General features: G+C 49.3%; 1 protein-coding gene across 6 annotated transcripts in view; it reads left to right on the top strand.

Annotated features, from left to right (window-relative positions):
- ZNF710 (zinc finger protein 710) overlaps positions 1 to 19,981 on the top strand; it is a 52,721-nt gene that overhangs the window by 14,114 nt on the left and 18,626 nt on the right. Inside the window, exon 1 of one of the 6 annotated variants that reach the window (XM_039858470.1) lies at positions 6,797 to 7,047. The exons of 4 other annotated variants lie outside the window; for them this stretch is intronic. In XM_039858470.1, the coding sequence (XP_039714404.1) occupies positions 6,941 to 7,047 (107 nt within the window). In that variant the 5' untranslated portion in view covers positions 6,797 to 6,940. Of the gene's footprint in view, positions 1 to 6,796; positions 7,048 to 19,981 lie in introns of those variants that run through there. One more of the 6 variants, XM_039858465.1, reaches the window with a different exon arrangement.

A 19,981-nucleotide genomic window follows, 5' to 3' on the forward strand; every position in this document is an offset into this window, starting at 1 on the left:
CCGAGCTGCCTCCTCCCCAGAGACACAGTGTGCCAGCTGCTGCCCGTTGGGTTACAAACAACAAAAACACAAAAACCCAGCCCCTTGAGATGAAGGACGTTTCAGTTTCTATGAAGCAGACGACTTGTGTGCTGGAAATGAGAAGCGCGGGGTTGGGAGAGGGAGGCTGGAAGTTCCCCTGGGGTGGGCTTTGTTTAAAATTTAATATGCTCTTCCTTTCTCTCAAGGCACCGGCGACGGCTTCTAGCTGCTTTGTCATTTTAGCCCCGTTATCTGTCTGGTGGATGTGATCTCTTATCGGCCGGGTCCTGTCTCTCTTCCCTGTCTCTCTTTCCCGTCCACATCCCACACTCCGACCCTGCCTCCATTTGTGACACGATATTACAGATCCCATTCTGCAACCTTAGATTCCAATGAAACTTGTCACTTTGCTTCTTAGTCAATTAAGATTTGGAGAAACTTTTTAATGGTGTTGGGCCCACTGAGGGCATAAGTAGTGGGCAACTTTGGTGTCCTGTGAGAGGGTTGGCGCCCGCTCTTACTAGTATGGGGAGTGTAGGGTCCCAGGGTGAGGGTCTCAGGTCTGGGTGGCCTGAGGGGGAGTCGGATGTTTGCTCCCATGTGTGTTCCAGCTTCTGACCTGGCACCTCCTCGGCCTGGGGGAGCTCTATAGGACAAAAAGTTCACTGAACAGAAATGCAGAGCTGCCCTTTACCCCACGGGCAGGAGTGGATCTAAAAATCACTCCCCACAGACGTGTGGCCAGAGGTGAGGGGAGTACCTCACTTCAAGCCACAGGACTCAGGATTGGAGCCACGCCCTTCTGTCTTGGCTCGCCATCTCCTAGCCCCGATGAACTTCAGCCTTCCCCTCTGGCCCTTGGTTTCATGGCCTGTGAACCAGGTTCATGAGCCTACTTTTTATAGCTGTGCTTTGTGCTATGTAATACGTGGTTATCATTACTACTTGTGAAGTCGGGAGAGGCCTGCGCCATTCTGAATCCCCTTTTTTTCTTACAAATGTCCCTTAGTCATTTCTTTATTCCTTTATTCAATTGGCAAACATTTGCCAAGCACCTAGCATGTGCTGAACTCTGTGATGTAAAGGGGAACGACATGGTCTCTGTCTCCAGCGAGTCCTCTGTCTGAAGGGATGTCGGATGTGTTAATAAGAGCACAGGAAGGTAACTCTTAGAACGTGGTGAGGGCAAGGAGCTGTGCAGGACAGACTGCCTGGAGGAGATGGCATTTAGCGGGGTCTTAGCAGACAGGGGGAGCAGGGCCATTCCACGGGGGGCTGGAACACGCAAAGTCAGAACAGGAGCATTTGAAGAGTCAGTGGTGGTTTGGGAGGATGTGAGGTAGCGTGTAAGGTAGGATGGTAGAAGATGGAGCTGGGTGGGTGGTAGGACTGATCTGGGAATGTGTCCAAAAGCTTGGACTTCATCCAGAGGCTTGAGGGAGCCACCAATAGGTTCTCAGCAAAGAAGAGATATGACAGATCACTCTGGCTCACACTGGGGGACTTGCGGGTTTGTTGTTGTTCAATCCACGTGAGGAAATCCCCTCAGAAATGTTAATCTGAAAGTCGAGAAACCCCTCGGAGGAACGAGTATAACAGCTTTGTTTGAATTCCTTCTCATTTCACTGAAAATGTCTGCTTTGCACCAGCTATTTACAGATAATTTGCAAACGTATGTTTTCTATGCTTGATTGTGTTTCTTAAAACTCACCAAGAAATAATCCCAAGTGGAATATTTCCATGAGAGTGTGTTGTTAGTATGTATGTGTAGTTCCCGAATCGACTGCAGAGTGTAGGAAGGGCTTTGAAGTGTCCCATGAGTGCATGACATCGTCAGGCTGAGGTTCCCCCAATCTCGGCGATGGGAGAGAGAAGAACCAGTGACGGCTGACCTCCCGCTCTCAGCCAAGCCCTGGGCGAGACTCTTAATTCAGTGGCCGTGCAAGAAACAACATTCCTGACCCATTTCGGGGACGGGGCAACCGAGACTCATGAAGGTGGCCACTTTTTGCCCAGGCCTTGCACCTGAAAGGGATGATAGTGGGATTTCAGCCCAGGTGAGTACAAAGTTTACACTTCAGCCTTTGAACCACTCCGCCATCCAACTCTTAGAACATACCAGAAGGTAAAGTAAGAGATGCAGAGGTGGGTCTGATGAACCACTGGAGAGCTTGTTGACTTCTAGGTAAAAACTAGAGCTAAAACACCTGTCCAATCCCATTCTCCCTCAGCAGGTTCTGCTGACCGATGCCCTGGGAGCACCCCTTCCCTGGGGAGCACTCTTCCACTGGGGGATGTCTGCAAGCCCTTGCTGCATTCTGGGTTCAACCCCCAGATCATTGGGGAGGAAGTTGGTGCCTGTAAGTGGCATTAGGTTTAAACATATACGTACTTGAAGGTTACTGCCCAGAACACCCAGAGTGGTGCACAGAGCTCTGGCTGAACAGAGGAAGCCACAGGTTGGGGTGGAACAAAATTTATAGGGAAAGGATGCCTGTGGCTCTTCCCTGGTGGCATCATGAGACCCTGCTCCGCACCCCTTACCTAAGTCATACCCAGGCAGTGAGCATTCCCAAGAGACCAGATGCTCCACCGGGGAGCTGGGCACAGGCCAGCATCCCTTTGCCTCTCACTTCACTTGCTCTTGCCCTTGTCATCTTTGCTTGGCCATCTTAGTACATTTTTTGTGAGAAAGGGCACCTTGGTCAGTATGCTTCTCCCTGACTTTCTAAGAATGTCTTCCTCCCTCTGACTTGGGTGGCCCCGGACTCCCCACCAGACTCAGCTGGGGTCATTGGAAGTCAGTCGAGACATCTGAAGACCCACCTGTGCCCCTTCCTCCTGGGTACCCTTCTCTCCCTCCCCTCTGCCTCTGTCTTCAAATAGAGAAGATTCAGGGCAGTGAGGATGGAGGGCAGAGAAACAGAAGAAAGAGCCCTGTGCGGGCCAGCTGGGCATTCGCCGGTCACATGCCGATGAAATGCTGGGTCTCCCAGGAACCACCTCGCCTCTCCCTCCCCTTGCCTCTTCCTGCCACACACACCTCTTCTCTCCCCCTTGTCCTTTCTCATCCCTTCTTTCTTCTCAGGGTGGGCGGTCATGGAGCAGGCTTCTAGATCTAGAGTTTTCGGTTACGGGCTAACTGGGCTTTGTGGAAATTTGGCCACCCTCTCTCTAGCGCTGCTGGTACTGGGGTGAGCTGCAGGGGCTGGTGGAGCAGCCAAGGTGGACATCAGCCACCTTCTCCATTTCCAAGGGCCAAAGTTCCTCTGAATTCAGATGGCCTCTGGCAGTTGACCTTGCGTTGAAAGTGCAGTTGTTTTTTAGTGGGCCTCAGAGATTATGTTGATGAATAAAGAAAACAGAAGCCTGCCCAGGTCATCTGTAGTAGTTGGATTTCACTGTGTTTCTCTTCGAAGGAAGACTCCGCCATCACAGTAATGGGTGGGGGGTGGAGAATGCTCATTTGAGAATGAGGAGCATGAAGGGGTGAGGGTGGTTCTCCTTGGTATCCCATGGGAAAGAATTTCCACCTCCAGAGGGGAACTGTAGTGTCCAAATGACTGTGGGTTTCTTACAGGGCCACTGTCTTCAGGTGTCAGCACTGTTTTGAGTCCAAATTCAATTATTACTCAAGTTCTTGGTGACTTCATTTAACTCTCTGGCCAGGGAGAATCTTTGCAAAAAGAGAGCTCAGGATGGAACATTTCTGTTACCAAGCCTTAGGCAAATAAACATGTAAAGAAATCTTATTAATAAAACAGTGAATTTTATGCTTACATAGAAAATTTGAAAATACGAAAAAATGCAAGGAAAGTAAAAATTGCCCATAATTCCACCAATTAGAAATTACCAATACTGTTTATATCTTTATATATTTTTATATATATGTATTTTTTATGTATCTTTATATATTTTCTCATAGTCTTTTTCAATGCACATATGTAAATATACTGTATTTTAAACATGGTTACAAGCACATCGAACTTTATATTCTCTTTATGTTTGGTTTGACATAACATTATGGCAAGCAAACACTTTTAAAAGCACTTGGGCTTTGCAAGCAAGCTTATGCTTTGCAAACATTTCTGTCAGCCACCAGTAACCAACTGTAAGAATTCATATACTACCCAAAACAAATTGTGCCAGTCACGGAGTTCTTTGATCACCAGGCAGTAAACCAAATTATTGTAAATTTAAAACTGAAATCCAAACACTTGAAAAAAATTAAAACAGTCTCCTAAATTGCTACTGGGTCAAGGAAGAAATAAAGTATATAGTGACAAATATTTAGAAAGCATTGAACACCAGAATGCCACATAACCAAACCTATGGGAGACAGCTGGCACTATTCTCATAGCCTTAAATGCTTTTATTATTAAAAAGGGAGAGAGAAAAAGAGAATAAATCAAGCATTCAGCCTGAGATCTTAGAGGGAAAAAAAGGATAAACAACAGCCCCTAAGGAAAACAGGAAGAAAAAAATAGTAAGGATAAAGGCAGAGATAAATGAATTAGGAAACAGAAACACAGTGAAATTAGCAAATATATCCAAGAGCTGATTCTGTTTTTAAACAAACAATAAAGTAGACTAACCTCTGGCAACTCTGAGAAATAGGAGAAAAGGAAAAAGTAATAGGAACGAGAAAGGGGATATTGCACTAGATAGATTTTTAAAAATAAAGACATGCACAGTAGGCTCAAATTTGAAAATCTCAGGTAAATGCATGCTATTCTGAAAATGTATATGTTGCCAATTGAGAAAAAATTTGCAGTCATTATCAAAGCACTGCCCCTTCTGCCCAGAGAAGACACTGGTCCCAAGTGTTTTTGCTAGGTGATTATTTCATGTTTGCTAATACTAAAAACATTGAGCTGTTCCATGGCTTAGCAAGAGATGGAGAGCTCTTCAATTCATTCTGCAAAGCAAAATAAGCCTGATATTAAACATGGCAAAGAGACCGTGTTAAAGAATGAAAATGCAATGTCAGAGATAGAATTTGATACTATATTAAACAAGCCATCCACCCTAACCCAGTGGGGCACGTGGGGGAGAAGTATCGATATTAGGAAAGCTTAATATAGTAACCGCGTCACGCTAATGGGTTAAAGAAGTAAAACCGGATTGAGTCCAATATATGCAGGGGGAAATTGATTAAAATCGAGCAACCATCTCTACCTGATCAATACACCGAAAAAGGAATAGAAGGGTACATTCTTAGCATGATTGAGAATATCTATTTCAAACCTATAGCCAATGTTATAATTAACTGTGAAGCACTAGAGGCAGTCCTGTTGAAACCAGTAACAAAATAAGGAGACCTGCCAATACATCACTGTTTAATGTTGCTTTTCAAATGCTAGTCAACACCATAATACTTAAATGAAATATAAAGAAGGAATAAATGTAACAATATATACAGTTTATACCAAATCTTGAGCTAGAGGTTGATTTCTAAAGTTTAGAAATTTTAAAAAATTCACCAAAAAATTCAATAGATTTGACTACATTGTAAGCACTATGTGAATTCTTCAAAGCAATTGAGAGCCTGGGAGAAAAGATCTCATCATAAGACCCCTATAGGGTTAATATTTGAATTTTGCCAAGATCCTATATGTATATGGGTTTTAAAGTCAAGATTTAAACTTGAAGACTAAGGGAACAGGCAATATAATTAGCGAATAAATACCTGACCAACAAAATGGGGTGGAAAGCTCCATGAGGTCAGAGGTCAAGTCAATTTACTGCATGACAGATACTATACTGAATTAATATTTGATGAACTCATAAATAAAAGCAATGCGAATTTTGAAAAATATGATGCCATTTTTAACCTTTTAAATTAGTAAGATTTTTTTTTCAAGGTTTTTATCAAAATTTCAAACCTGGAGAAAAGTTGAAAGAACGGTACAGTGAATACTCATACACCCATGACTAAATATAACAGAGACTAACTTTTCCCATATATGCTTCATTTGTACATGTATATATTTTTTCCTGACTCATTTTGAAGTTGCAGAACACATGTGACTTCTCCCCTGAATACTTGAGTTTGCGAATCCTAAACCTCGCAGAATTTAGCAGTCGGTGCAGAGGGCTTGGGAAGCTGCTGCACTGTGTCCCAAGGGTATCTCCACAGATTGTCCTTGTCCTTGAGAAGGCATTTAGGAGTCACAGTCATGACCTTCTGATATGTAAGAGAAAAGAAAGTGCATATTTATTGAGTATCAGGCCCTGTGCTGAGTGTCTTCCTGATGGTCCCCTGTTTAATCCTCTCCACACTGTACGAAGGAAGCATTATGCCCATTTTTGGGGAAATTGAAGTTTAGAGAGGTTAACTAACTTGTCTAGTTCACACAGTGGCATTATTCATCCCAGGCCCATCTGAAACCATTGAATTACACACTATTTGCCTCTTCCGTTCATCTTCTCTCGGCATGAATGCATGAAGGCATTTCATGGACAGTGTGGACAAATTAGAAGCAACCTGAATGTTGTTCATTGCAAGAATGGGCAGGCAAATGGTGATCTGTACACTCAAGTGAATTTCAGTATTTATGAATACAGATTATTGATTATTAACAAGCAATATGGAAAAGTGCTTGTGTCATCCAGCAGGACACCAGCTTGTACACACCACGGTCCAAACCACATGAAAACCACATGCTTGAGCAGGACCAGGAAGAAATAGACCAGAAGAGGTTGGGTTAAGGCGAGAAGGAGTATTAATTTTTCAAACTCTTTGCAATGAATGGTTTTGTTAATTTTGTAATAGAATTTTTTTTTTAATTAAGAAAAGCACTTTATACCCACTTTACAGTTTCATGAACTCATGGTAGTGAAGGCTCTGCTCTGTTTATTGCTGGTCTTTTATTTTTCAGTGCCAAGCCCCATGCCTGGCATATTATGGACATAATAAATGTGCTGGATGAGTGGCCACTGGAAAAACTCAGAAGGGCTTGGCCCAGGAACATATTTACAGAGAGCCTCCATCACCTGGTCTCCCCAAGAGCAAACGCTGGCCAGGTGTGTGTCGTGGGGTGGGGTTTTTGCAAGGCGGTGAGCCCTCCTGGTCCACCCGAAAGGGACCCACAGATATGTAGGGGCCATTCTGGCCATTTAGCATCACCAGGGCATTTAATGCTAGTGAGAACCATGTGAACCTTGTGAAGGCAAACTCCAGCTTCCATGGGAACAGATTTTGTCATTCTCTGACTTTCAGAATTGATAATGATTATATGAATAGTTATCATTTATTGAGTGCTTAGTAGAGGCCAGACTAAGTGCATTTACAAAACCATTTCCTCATTCAATTTTCACAATAACCATAAGAATCAGCAAGTATCCTCTCTCTTTTAGAGATGAGGAAACTGAGGCACAGAGGAACGAGGCATGAGTTTCAGGACGAGTCTTGGTTTTGCCAAGAATTTGACTTTCAGCCAATTGCAAGCTTTCTGGGCCTTAATCTTCTTTTCTAAAAAATAGCTGACATTAGTTGAATGTTTACTACATGCCAGGCTCAGCTGGGTGGAGAATGTGAGGCCACTTTCAACAACTAAAGAACCAAGCTGGATTTCTTTCACTGGTCTCTATGCTAGGGCTTTGCACAGCACTTGCCCCAGTGAGGGGGGAAAAAATCCAGTTGGTTTTGTTGAGGCGTGTTTTACTTTTTCAAGACCAGATTTTTGGCCACTGGTGACACCCTGTCACTCCTGGGACTTAGGCAGCAGGGATGTTCGTAGTGGCCACTCCAGTTGTTATTCTCTGCTGGGGAGAGCTTGTTAAAATACAGTTCCCTGTGTCAAGCCCCAAATTCACTGGGTCTGGGAAAGACCCGAGAGTCCATCTTAGACTATCTTCAGGTGGTTCTTAGCCTCCAGTCTTGTCGTGGCCAACTCGAGCCACCCGTGAACTGGTATAGTGCCATTTTTCTCCTGAGATGACACCTGCAAAGGTTTGGGCTGGTAGAAACCAAAGCCCATTTTCATTTGGAGGAACCCAGCAGAGTTATGCACGTGGTGGAGGGATTGCATATTTTGTACTCTATCCTGAGCACTTGTGAATTTCTCTTTGACAGAACATTCTCTACAAACCTCAGCTCCATGGAGCTCAGCAGGCCACATATGGTTGAATATAAATTCCAAGAACACTTGAGAAACTTAAATGTATTATTTTCTGTTTTTAAGAGAGAGGAACGGCAGGTGAGATGACTGTAGAAAATTAAACACCCCTCCAAAAGTAGCAATTAAGAATGCATGTTTGAAATATTTAGAAAAGGCAAATTTGAGGCTCTCTTGCCTATGAGTGGAATTTGTATCTAAGAGGAAATATATACCTCTGCATGTACATGCTTAAATTTATAAACACTATCATACATTCTTAGGCCAGTAGCACACAAAAGTATGGGTGGTGGACCAAAGGTGTTCTGCATGGTGTTACCCAAGCCAAGAGGAGCTAAGTGTGGAAATTGAGAATGATTTCTAGAGACTTTTATAGTTTGATGTTGCCATGATAACACCCAAGTGGGTGATTGGCAGCTGCCTCTTGAACAGAGTGTGGACCAGTGTGAGTATCATTGACCTGATGTGGCCAGTTGCAGGACCAAGAACTGTATTATGAACCCCTCCACTTATCCCATGGGATTTATGGGGCCTGTGGGAGAGATCGTTGGTACACAGTAGAGCAAGGTGGTTTAAGAGATGGCCTTCGGAGTCCGGCCAGGCCTGGCTTTCAAAACTTGGGCACTTCCCGCTTCTGGCCTGGTCCACTCACTATCCTTCTTCGTGCCTCAGAGTTTAGAAAACGGGAAATAACAGCCCCTCTTGGAAGGGCTCTCGTATGGGATAAGAAAGGATAACACATGCAGGGGGCTTCACACGAGCTCTGCACTGGGGAACGGAGGGTTCTTTGTGTTATTTTGTCTGCATTATTTGAAAGAGTGGATTGCATTGTGGGTCTCCAGGAAGTTGTGAGCTGCCCTCCCTTTTCCGAATTCCTGTGTGTGTGTGTGTGTGTTTGTGTTTGCTGTGCCCTTGTTGGTGGTGCTGGTGATGGGGTTGTCAGGAAGCAGCCATCAGTTTCCTGCTGATTAACTCAGTTCCTGGAGGGTCCTCCCTAGCAGCAAGAGAGGCCTGGCCTCCTGCCTCACGGTCTTGCTCTCCTGGCCCCTCCTGAGAGGCCCGCCTGCCTGCCCACTACCCTCCGGCCCAGGACACTCTGGGAGGCCTGCTGGGCCTGGCTGTAGTCTAGCTGTGGGTGGGGCACCCAGTTTCCAGCTTCCTCTGGTTTTGCCTGCAGGTGCGGGGTTTTTTTTTTTTTTTTTGCACACCTGACACCTGTGGGGACTTAGGCCTCTTCCAAGTCAGTCCCCAGGTTGGACCTGAGAGGTTTTGATCATCTGAGCTGTAGGCTCTTGGGCATGGTGCTGTTAGGATCCTCTGCTCCATGAGAGGAGGCCTGATGGCAGGGCCCCCAGGAAGGAGCCCAGGTCGGGGCAGCATCCCCCAAGAATTTCCTGCTGGTGAAAGGAGCGCCTGGAGGGCCTCTGTCTGCAGTCTTCAGGAGGGAGGGAGGTCCTGGTGAGGGGAGGGGTCCCTGGCCTGCGCCTTGGCCCTTCAGTGAAGGACCACAGAGAAGGGGAGCACTGACGGGGGAGGCCTCCCGGGTGTCATGGGGCCAGCTCTCAGGCTCTCAGACCCATGCTCCCTGCACGCAGGGATGGGGCCAGGACCACTTTGTGCCTAGTGAGTGGAGACCCTCACGGCTTCTCGAACGATTACACTTTACAGCACACACACAACTCCTTACGCATTTCATCCGAGTCAGGCTTGGCTCTTTAGCTGGGGCGGGAAGGCCGTACGCGCTCAGTCCTAATGGCTGAGTCAACAACGCCAGGCTGTGTATTTGGTTAGCAAACAGGGAGCAGCAGCCGAGCCGGCCCACCCCCTTCCTGCTCTCGCCTCCTAGCAAAATGTCCTCTGGAAAGGTCAGCCAGGACCGGCTACATGATGTGCAGGGCCTGGTGCAAAATGAAAATGAGGGCCCCTTGTTGAAAACGAGTAAGAATTTCAGCATGGCGACAGCAAAGCAATGAAACTAAGGCGGCCATCCTCAGGTTGAGGGACTGCACCCTGCTGAGCTCAGCATCTCCAGCCTTGCGAAGACCCAGTGCTTCCGATGGTGGCAAAATTGGGCTTCTCTTTGGCGGAAGAGGGACTTGACATCCAAACCAGCTGCGTTCTGAGACATGCCCTCCCCACAGGCAGCTTCTCCCCAGGGTTGGAGTGACGTCCACTTCAGCTTCTCCTTTTTGTACTTCTCTCCTTCTCTGTAAACTCGGAAAGCTCCGAGACTCCTTCCCTCCCATTCCTTCTCCTTTCTTTCTTCCCCTCCATCCTCGCTGCCCTCCCCCCACCTCTCGCTCTCTCTTCCTCTTTCCGTTGTGTTGACTGGGGGAAAACCCTTCTCACGTTTGCTGTGTAACATTTTCCAGCCATTCATTGGACGCCGTTTGATTTTTCAAGTCCCTTTGATTGACATGAGCAAGAGAGCTCCTTAAATTTCCGAAGGCCTCTCGCCAAAGTGGCTCAAGCGAGCACCTTCGCCCACCGCGGGACGCCCCTCCGTGGCCTCTGGCTCTGTCCAGATGGTCTGTGCCCATCGGGATCCTGGAATGAATTCTCATTGTCAGCGTTCATCACTCACCACCTCCTCCCCACATTCAGCTGTCAGGCCCACTGGCCACAGTGGAAAGAAAGGCAGCTCCATTCTTCCTTGTGACACACCATGAGCCCTGGTGACAGACCTGGCCACAGTTCCCAAGGACAGTGGCTTCCATGGCTTCCACGGAGGCCTGGATATGTGAGCAGGTTAAATAGATGAGCACAGTGGGACGCTGTCCTGCCTTCCCTCCCCCTCGCCACGCGGCCACCAGAGGATTTTCGCAGCAGCCTTTGGATTGTGATACCTCCTTGCCAAAAAAACCCTCTTCTGATTTCCCAGTGCCTGACAGTGGCCTCCAGACCCCGTGCATGGCCTTCGAGGCCCTGTCCCCCAGAGAGGTAGGCAGCCAGGATTGTCCAAGAGATACCTGAGCCACTCCTTGAAGAATGGGAGAGGTCCGGAAGGTGGAGAGGAGAGGGAACATTACAAGGAAAACATGGCCCAGAGGACAGGTGGGACGTGGAAGTCAAGAATACCTGATAGGGACCAGGGTAAAAAGCCAGCCCCACTCTGAGGACCTGGCCCCTTGGGAGATGGTGCTCAATCCTGGTGCACATTCGAATCACCCGAGGGGCTTTTAAAAATTACCAAGGTTTCTGGGATTGGGCCCATCATGGCCGTTTGCATTGCCTTTCCCAGGGCCACAGTCCAGGAATTTCCTACGAGCACTTTAGGAAGGTGACGGGAGCCAGCTGCCAGTCCCTGCCACAGCAGGAATGCACTGGGACCTTTCTCTGTTGATAGAAAGGCTGCCTTGCTCCATCAGCCCCGAACCCCCAGCCAGAATGAACTAAGGGAGCACGAAGCAGAGATGGAGATCCCAGAGAGGCAGCTGGAAGGCGTCTCGGTCACGGGGACACCGCGGCCTGATCACCTTGAGCATGTCACTTTCTGCGTTGGGGTCGTTGGTAACAGACCAGAGATTGGCCCACCAAAACAAAAAACAAGTCACAACTCGCCTGCACAATCCGTTTCCTCGTAACTCTTATTTTGAAAATGTCAAGTATAACAAAAGCTGAGAACCTTCGCCCAGCTTCTCCACTTGTTACCAGTTTGCCATATTTACTGTATCTCGCTCTCTTTAAACATGGTTTTGCTGAATCATTTGAAAGGAGTTACAGGCAGCCTAATGGTTCACCCCTAAACACTTTGGCGAGAGTCTTTTAGAAGCGAGGACTTTCCCCTACAGAGCTACGATGCCATCATCACACCTAAAAAATTGTCATTATTCAATAACATCATCCAATATATGGTCCTATTCAAATTTCCCCAGTTGTCCTCCAGAAATGTTTTTTAGGCTTTTTTCCTGATCCAAAAAGGCTTGTGCGTTGCATTTGGTGGTTGTGTCTCCTCAGCTTCTTTTACTCTGGAACAGCCCTTTGCTTCGTGTATGTGACATTGGCTTTGAAGAAGAGTCCAGGCAGGCCAGCTGTCCTGTAGAATGGAATCTGGCTTTGTCTGAATTAGTTTGTTCAGATCAAGTTTGCACAGTTTTGAAACTCGCCTGATAACTGACTGCTTCATTGTGTCTAAAAACGTCCTAAGGCAGAAGGTACAGCTGAGGGTCTCTCCCTTGTCCTCTCCCCCTGAGTGAGCCAGCCACCAAGAAAAAGAGGTGGCTTTAGTAACATTATATATATATAACATGTTTCAGCAGACTCAGGATTATTTCACTTGATCCACAGCAAGCCTAGCCTGGTTGGGCGGGCAGGCGTTCTGTTCCCTTAGTAGGTGGGATTCTGAGAGGCTGAGTTTGTGCCCAGGTCTCACCTGAGCCCGACCCTCCCGATGCACCTCGGGGCTGCCTGCAGCCACTGCACTGCAATGGCAGCTCGGGGGCAGTTACACGGTGGTGTCACCAAGTCTCAGCCCTGGACCCAACACACGGATCCCTGAGTGCTAGACTGAGAATATTGAATATTCTCGAATGTGATCTAACCTGTCTTGGTGCCTCTGCATTGTGGTTAATGAGTTGAATTACTGAACTGTGTCTTGAGGTGTTGGAATGGCTCGCTCCTCCCTGAATGGTCCCAGGCTGCCATTTGGTAATTTTTCCTCCTGTGCCCTCTCCACTGTCAGCTGTCACAGCCTCCAGCACCCCTTCCACCTCCCTGCTCCTCCTCCTGATTTGTATCTTGCATCTGCTGTGGTGGGGAAGCCAGATGAACAAACCCTTAGAGCTGAGTCTGAAGGCTGCTGCAAGTGAGGGGCTCTGTCTATGGAGGGAAGAGTGACTGTGACACCAGGGCCCTTCCGGGAAGCAGCCACAGCAGGTTTACTTCTGGGCTTTCTGCGCTTTTTAGTCCAGTGCTCCCCCATTCTTGGGGGCACTTAAGCTTGCCAGAGAGGAGACCTTTGCACAAGTAGGGTGTTGCCGTTTCATGTTTCAAGTTTCAAAGACCTAGAAAGACCATAATGTCCAGCATAAGTGGCTGGTGAGCACCAGAGCTCAAGGACACGTTGGGCGCGGTGGCCGTGGTGCCGATGGCTGTTGCAGGCTCGGCCTGGAGCGTGTCGAGGGGTCCCAGGGCGCAGGCGGGCATGCTCCGACCACCACCCTCCCTGCCCGTAGGTCATGCTGCCTTCCCCAAGTTGGCTGTATTAACGCCCCCCACCCCCCTAATTCCTGGGGATCTGGGCCCCTGCAGGAGAGCGCCGGACAGCAGCACCCCTGGTCTCCCAGGGAACAGTCCCCAGTGCATCAGATCTTGTTGTTAAAGCCACGTGCCAATATTCTGCAGGCTTGTTCTCCCAAAGCACTGTCCCTCCATTCTCTTCCCCCTAATTGTGTTCTCTTCGACAGGAGCCCGCTGAATTCTGTTTTTTCTCGAAGGAGTTTCTATCCTCCTAAACATGGAAGCATGGCACCCTTTCCCTTTCTTGGCCAAGGGCTTCAGATTCAGAGTGACCCCGGCTTGACTTCACCATGACTCCTTTGCCTTTCTTGTTTGTTTGCTTTGAATGTTTTTAATCAACATAATCCATATGCATCTTTTTTTTTTTTATGTCAGATACTACTGAGGGCTTGTAAGGATCTAAACAGAAAGCGGCAGGCCCCCCGCCCACCTCACTCCAGCCCTCCCGACCAGTTCACAGGCTTTTTCTTCTTTTAGTTCCTCCTGTCTGTTATTCGCCTCCATACTTTGAAAGAACATGTTTATCTTACTACTTCTTGATTTACCAATTTTTGGATGTTACCTATTATCTTCACATTCTTGCCTTTTCTGCTAATGTCACTCTATCACGATTTGGGGTTAAATCTACAATATAAATACTGTTCACTACAGAGCTATTACTTCTTTTAAAGAGTTAATTAATGTTCTTACTGGCTTAGTGTCTATCGCTGATTCTTCCCAATACACCAAAAGATCAAGAAAACATCTATCAGCTGTTTTATCTATTAGTTCATTGATCGATTCCTTTTCTTCATCTAGACACTAGGGTATCTCACCAGTGAAATTTCTTTAAAGCTTTTTCAAAACAAATCAAAATTTAGATTGTTTTAATATACAGTTGATCCTTGAACAACATGACTTTGAACTATGCGAGGCTACACGGATTTTTTTCAATCGACAATTCAAAACTCGCAGACAAATCGCATGGCCGAAAATAGACGATGGAAACTTACGGTATCAATAAAAACAGAGCAGTAGTTGTATTTTCTCTTCCTTATTATTTTCACAATAACATTTTATTTTCTCTCGCTTCCTTTATCGTAAGAATACCATATATAATACAGATAACATACAAAATGTGTCGGTCACCTGTTGTCGGTAAGACTTCCAGTCAACAGCAGATTAGTAGTAGTTAAGTTTTTGTAGGGGTTAAAAGTTCTACCCCTCCTCTGAGAAGGCTTCCCCGCCCCTCCTCGGGGCTCCTGAAGCCCTTTGTGGCCTTCTTCACACGGCCCTGAGCACAGGTCTGCTTTCTTGCGACTTGCTCCCACCACACGGAGAGCTTCTGAGGGCACAGATGGGTCTTGCTCAGGCCTAGGAATGCACAGGAGCTGGTCCGGCACACAGCAGGTGCTCAGTAAATATTTGCTGGCATTTGCATTTGTCCGATTGAAATGCAAGAGTGATTATTTGCTCCTGGTGGTTCAGTGATATTTCTGACCCTGTGTTCCCTTGTGTTTCCATGTGTCCCTTCTCTCAGCTTCCTTGTTGGGTTTTTGAGGCCCTTCTGGGCCTGTTCCAACTTAATAACAGCCTTTCCCAGAGGAAGTTAGCAAAGGCCTGGTTTTCTTTCCCAGATACACCCCACCTTTGCCCCCCACTAGATGGGCCTCAAGCATTTCAGGGCCTCAGATTGGTCTTCCTCACTTTATAATCCCAGCCCACGCCCCTGAGCTTTGGCACAGACTGATTGCTCAGTTGATGAGTGAGGTTGAGGCTCGCTCAGTCAATCAATCGATAAACCAATCAGTCTTCCTCCACTCAGCCTCTCTGTTCCTAGGCACTTCTCATTACCCAGCATTTGATCAGAAGGAAAAAGAAGCCTCTGCATAAAGGTGTCAGGTTTTATCGTGACTGCTGAGTATTGAAAGACAGGAGCAGAAGAAGGAAAGACAAAGAGGGACCAGGGACGTTCACCTGGGATCTCAGAGGGATGTCTTGGGAGACGTTTGGTCACTAGACTGAGGGCTGTGTGTGGGCAGAGGCCGCCCTGTGCTCCCGCCCAGCTCACAGGGGACACTCAACGATGTCTGGCTGCAGGAGGGCGGAAGGACCGAAGCCAAAGCCAGGCCTGTCCTGAAAAAGGGACTTGGGGTTCTCCAGGTCACCTATAGATCTTGTAGTCACAGGGTCTTAACTCAAGGAAGTGCCAATCTGTGATGTGACAGCAAGCCTCACTGTCCATAGAGGCCCCTGCCTTGGAAGGGCACTGACTTGACAGCTGGCAGCCTGTGAAAAGGACCAGCCCACCTTTTCTCCCTCCTGGACCAAGGGCCTGGCCTGAGCAGACAGCCGGGCTTCCTCAGAGCGGTCGCTGGAGAAGGCGACCCATTCCGGGCCCGTCAGAGTGTCTGTCATTCATTCCACATGCACCGAATGCCTCCTGTACGGGCCCCGCAGCTGGACGACGGAGCAGACATAGCCCAGGCCGGCCTCCAGCCAGAACGGCTGCCCCACTCAGACCGTCCTCTGCCCTTCTACCTGGGCTTGCAGCTCCCGGCCAGAGCAGGAGAACCAAGCGGGCCACGCTGCCCGGGGAGACCAGGCCTCACCCGCCACATCCCGGCTGGGGCCCTCCGCCTTGGCTCACCCAGGGCCAACGGGAGGCGGCCACAGCCAGGCGGCCGGCCAGGGCCAGGGCCAGGGCAGGGGCGCTGACCCTGAAATAAAGCTGATGGCCCCCGGCCTTTGCCCCCTGCTCCCCGAGAAGGAGCCCTTCTCTTGGAGATGCAGTGGATTTCGGGGGAAGCCTTTCAAGCAGCTCTTGGAGGCTTCTCCAGTGGAACTGCATTTATTTTTTTTTTTTGTACTTTTAGGAATTAACTTGCAGTTCTCAGCCTCTCCCTCCCTCCCTCCCTCTCTCCCCAAAAAGGAGAGAAGGAGAAAAGAAGAAAGGGCCTGCATTGTCGCCGTGATTGGCACCGTCTGTGAATGCGGGGTCACCGCACAGGGCTGCTCCTTTTCAAGCGCCCTCTTCTCCCCTGCCCGCTGTATTCACGCCGGAACGTTCTTTCTTTCAAAGCTTCTGTCTTTCTCTCCCCTTTTGTATCTCTGCTTTCCTTCCCTTCACTTTCCTGCCTTTCATTCTGAGCTCTCACCATCTCCCTCGGGGACCACTCCTCTCACTCTTTTTTTCACCCTTTTCTTCTTCTTCTATTCAATTCCTTTTTTTATTTTTTTATTTTTTATTTTTGCCTCCTTTTTTTTTTTTACTTCTTTTATTTTTTCTTTTGAATAGTGCTCGAGCCAAGGGATGGGATCAAGAGTAGTCGGTTTATTTGAGGAAGGGAGAATGTGAATGTTTGCATTTTTCTCCGTTGCTTTAAATGTGTAAAAAAAAAACACCGTGCAGGACGTTGGTTTCCTCTGGGCTCCTCTGGGCTTCGCTTTGAGAAAGAAGCAAAGGGGTCTCTACCAAACCAGAGAGACCTGTCCATCATAGGTCAGGTGGTTCTCGCTGAAAGAGTGACTGGATGGTTAGCCGAAGGCCTGGTGCTGCTGTGTGCAGAATTCAGACTGGCCCTGGAGACGGTCTGCCTTTTTGTCTGTGCCCAGGGTAGCCTCGATGTGAGGGTGAGGATCAGAGGCGGATGCGGATCCCCGAAACCTCTGTCCTCTGTGGGAGCGGGTGTTCCTGGCTGCGGGAACATGGTGCAGGGGCTCAGAATGAGGAAGAAGGCAGGGTTCACGCATGGCAGCTGTCTGGTGAGGCCCCCTGGGGCAGGGACAATGGGCCCCATGTTGCCTGGACCCGGAGTCCTGGAGAGGAGGCTGGAAAACTGAATCAGCAGAAAAGAGGAGGCTGGGAGCAGTGATGGCTCCAAGGAGGCGAGCGATGCTTGGAGTTTGGACGGGTGGTGATTGATTGATTGCAGGTTTGACATCCAGGAAACAGTGCAGGGCCTGGGTAGAGGCGCAGGTCTGGTGACATGAGCACGAAGGTGAGAGGAAGCCACAGGAATAGGGCTTTGTCGAAGGAGCCCCCGTAGGACAAGAGAGCAGAGGCTAAGGCCTGAACCCAGGGCCTCGGGATAAAGGAGGCAGAGAGAGGGCAGTTGGCAGGGCCCGGAGCCGAGGGAGGAGGCAGAGCTGCTGACAGGTCACCGGGGAGGCTGGAATCTAAGCCTCTGTGTTTGCAAGGGCTTACCTGTGACTCCCGAGAGTCCAATTCAGCTTCAGTGGAGGGGCTAGAGAACTGGGCTGGAGGAGACAACGGAGGATGTGGGACTGGACCCCCTGTTCAGGGGGTAGAGAAAAGGAGAGAAATTGGACACTGCCAGGGGCTGCTCCCAGGGCGTGGTAAAGGCCTGAGGCTTGAGAGGGCAGGGGTGTGAGTGGAACATCAACCTGGCAGGTCTGGAGGAGAGACAAGTGGGGTCTCGGGAGTGGGAGCCTCAGGCTGCAGATCTAGAAGACCCTCCTCACCTCCTTGGAGTAGGGAGAACCAGCCGGGTCTGCAGCCCCAGGCCCCTGGGCCATGGGGGCCTCAGTATAGCCTGGAATTGCCCAAGGGCTTTAGGAAGGGCCAGGGCATCTGGGGTGGGCGGGGTACAGGAATCTGGTGGGCAGGGCGGGGGGAGCCCTGGTGTGAGTGGCCTAGGGGACGTGGATGAGGGCACCAGGCCTGGAGATCTGGGCTGGCTGGAGCCTCGAGCAAAGCCCTACATCTCCCCATGCTCTGCCACAGGTAGCACAGCCGCCCATACTAGGTGCTGCACAAATGTTTGTCTAAGTGTGAATTGAATTTGTCCTTAGCAGATGTGGAGTGGATACAGCACAGTGCAAGCCAAGTACATTGGAAAGCCCCGTACAAAGGGGGGCCCATCCCCTGCGCGCCTCAGAGCACTGAGCATGGAGGGAAGGGGCAGGGTATCCACAAGGCTATCCCTCCCAAGGAAAGCTGGGGCCGGGTCCCCACCACATCTGAGGAAGATGGAAGGGCAAGCCAGCACCAGGCGGGGAGGGTGGCACAAGCACAGAGGGGCAGTGACCGAGCCAGACACAGGACAGGTGGGACAATGAGCAGGCTCACAGTTGCTGACTGGGGCCCAGGTGCAAGAAGAAAGTCAGGGAAGTGGATCTGAGCCCACCCCCCTTCCCCAGTGGTTATTCAGAAGACCATGTGGAGCACCTACTGTGTGCAAATTTGGAGGATGATACAGAGGGCTGGGAAGAAGGCTGTCCTCCCTCTGGGTCTGGACGGCTACGACAAGGTGAGCTGTGGGTGAAGGTGACAGAGAGTGTGGTCATCTGGGGAGCAGGAGCTATCCCTGCGGTCTCCCTGAGCCACCACTGCTCTTCCCTGCGTACCTGCTTCTCAGACACCTGCTGGCAAACCCAGAGCCTGCCAAGGCCAACCGGGCTGCCTGTCAAGTTTTTCCAGTTTGGGCAAGAAGCCTCCTTATACCCCATTAAGGCACCCACAGCCGCCCTGGCCTGGAGATGAAAGGGAAGCCTTGTCCCATAAAGGCAGCTCTGCTCCTGGCAGGGGGAGGGGTCTGCATTGGGGAACAGGCTTCGGAGGCGGACAGGTTTCCTGGGCCCCCCATGTCCAGGGTGGCAGAGGACCTGGGAAGTCAATCCCCTTTCAAGAACTGGCATCGAGAAGCCTGGCTCCTCTAGTAACTAGCTTCGTGGCCCCAGGCACGTTACCAAATGCTAATAATAGTAGCGGGCAGGCTGCCAGGTTCTGCTGTAAGCACTTTGCATATTTTAACTTGTAAGGCACCACCGCAGTTCAGTGAGGAGAAAAAGTCATGCCGTTGGGAAGTGGTAGAGGTGGGATTCGAACTTGAGCCTTCAGATTGCAGAGTCTGGGTTCCAAACCGGTGCTTCTCATTTTGTTTTTTAAATTATTGTTTCGAATCCTTGCAAACCAGTATTTTCTCAGGGCTTCCTGGATGTCAGAGCAATGTCAAATGGCTATAAAAATTTCTAAATACTACCTTCGTCGGTGTGCAAGCAGTCACAAGGAACGCTGCTCTAAAGGCGTTTTTAACCTTTCCGTGCCTCGGTTTCCTGATTCGTAGAATGGAGGCGATGGTGCTAGTACCAACCACGCGGACAGTGGTCAGTGTTAAATTAAATGATGCCCTTAGAATTGGCACAGGCCGGCACCGTAGCTGTCAGGACAGCCGGCCAGTCTGCTCACGTCAGGATTTTGCCTTCTGTGGAATGTGAGGAAGCAGTGTTCTGCAGGTGCTGGCACAGACCCGGCAGGGTGGACCCGGTGGCATCGTGCCCAGGAAGGGCTTTTGTAAACTGTAGAGGGCTGTTCCTGGGTGAGCAGGCGTGCTCATTTCCCCGCCCGACCTGGCTTTCTGGGTCCCAGGGGCACTTGTGTTTCATCCTGCACTTTGCCACGCAGATGCAGGCCCCGAGTGCTCCTGGGCCAGGACACTATCTGCGGACTTTGCGTTACAGGTGCGCATACAGGGGCTTCCACCTGTCACCTGCATCCTGCCCCTTAACTCACTGTGTGCAAGTGTCGTTGGTTAGGAGACTGGGAAAAGGAGGGATCTGCACGTTGCTCCTGCTCGCCGCTGTGGACAGCTGTGTGTGTG

The sequence above is a fragment of the Pteropus medius genome, unplaced genomic scaffold (assembly GCF_902729225.1).
Source record: "Pteropus medius unplaced genomic scaffold, Ma_sr-lr_union100, whole genome shotgun sequence".
Classification (NCBI taxonomy): domain Eukaryota; kingdom Metazoa; phylum Chordata; class Mammalia; order Chiroptera; family Pteropodidae; genus Pteropus; species Pteropus medius.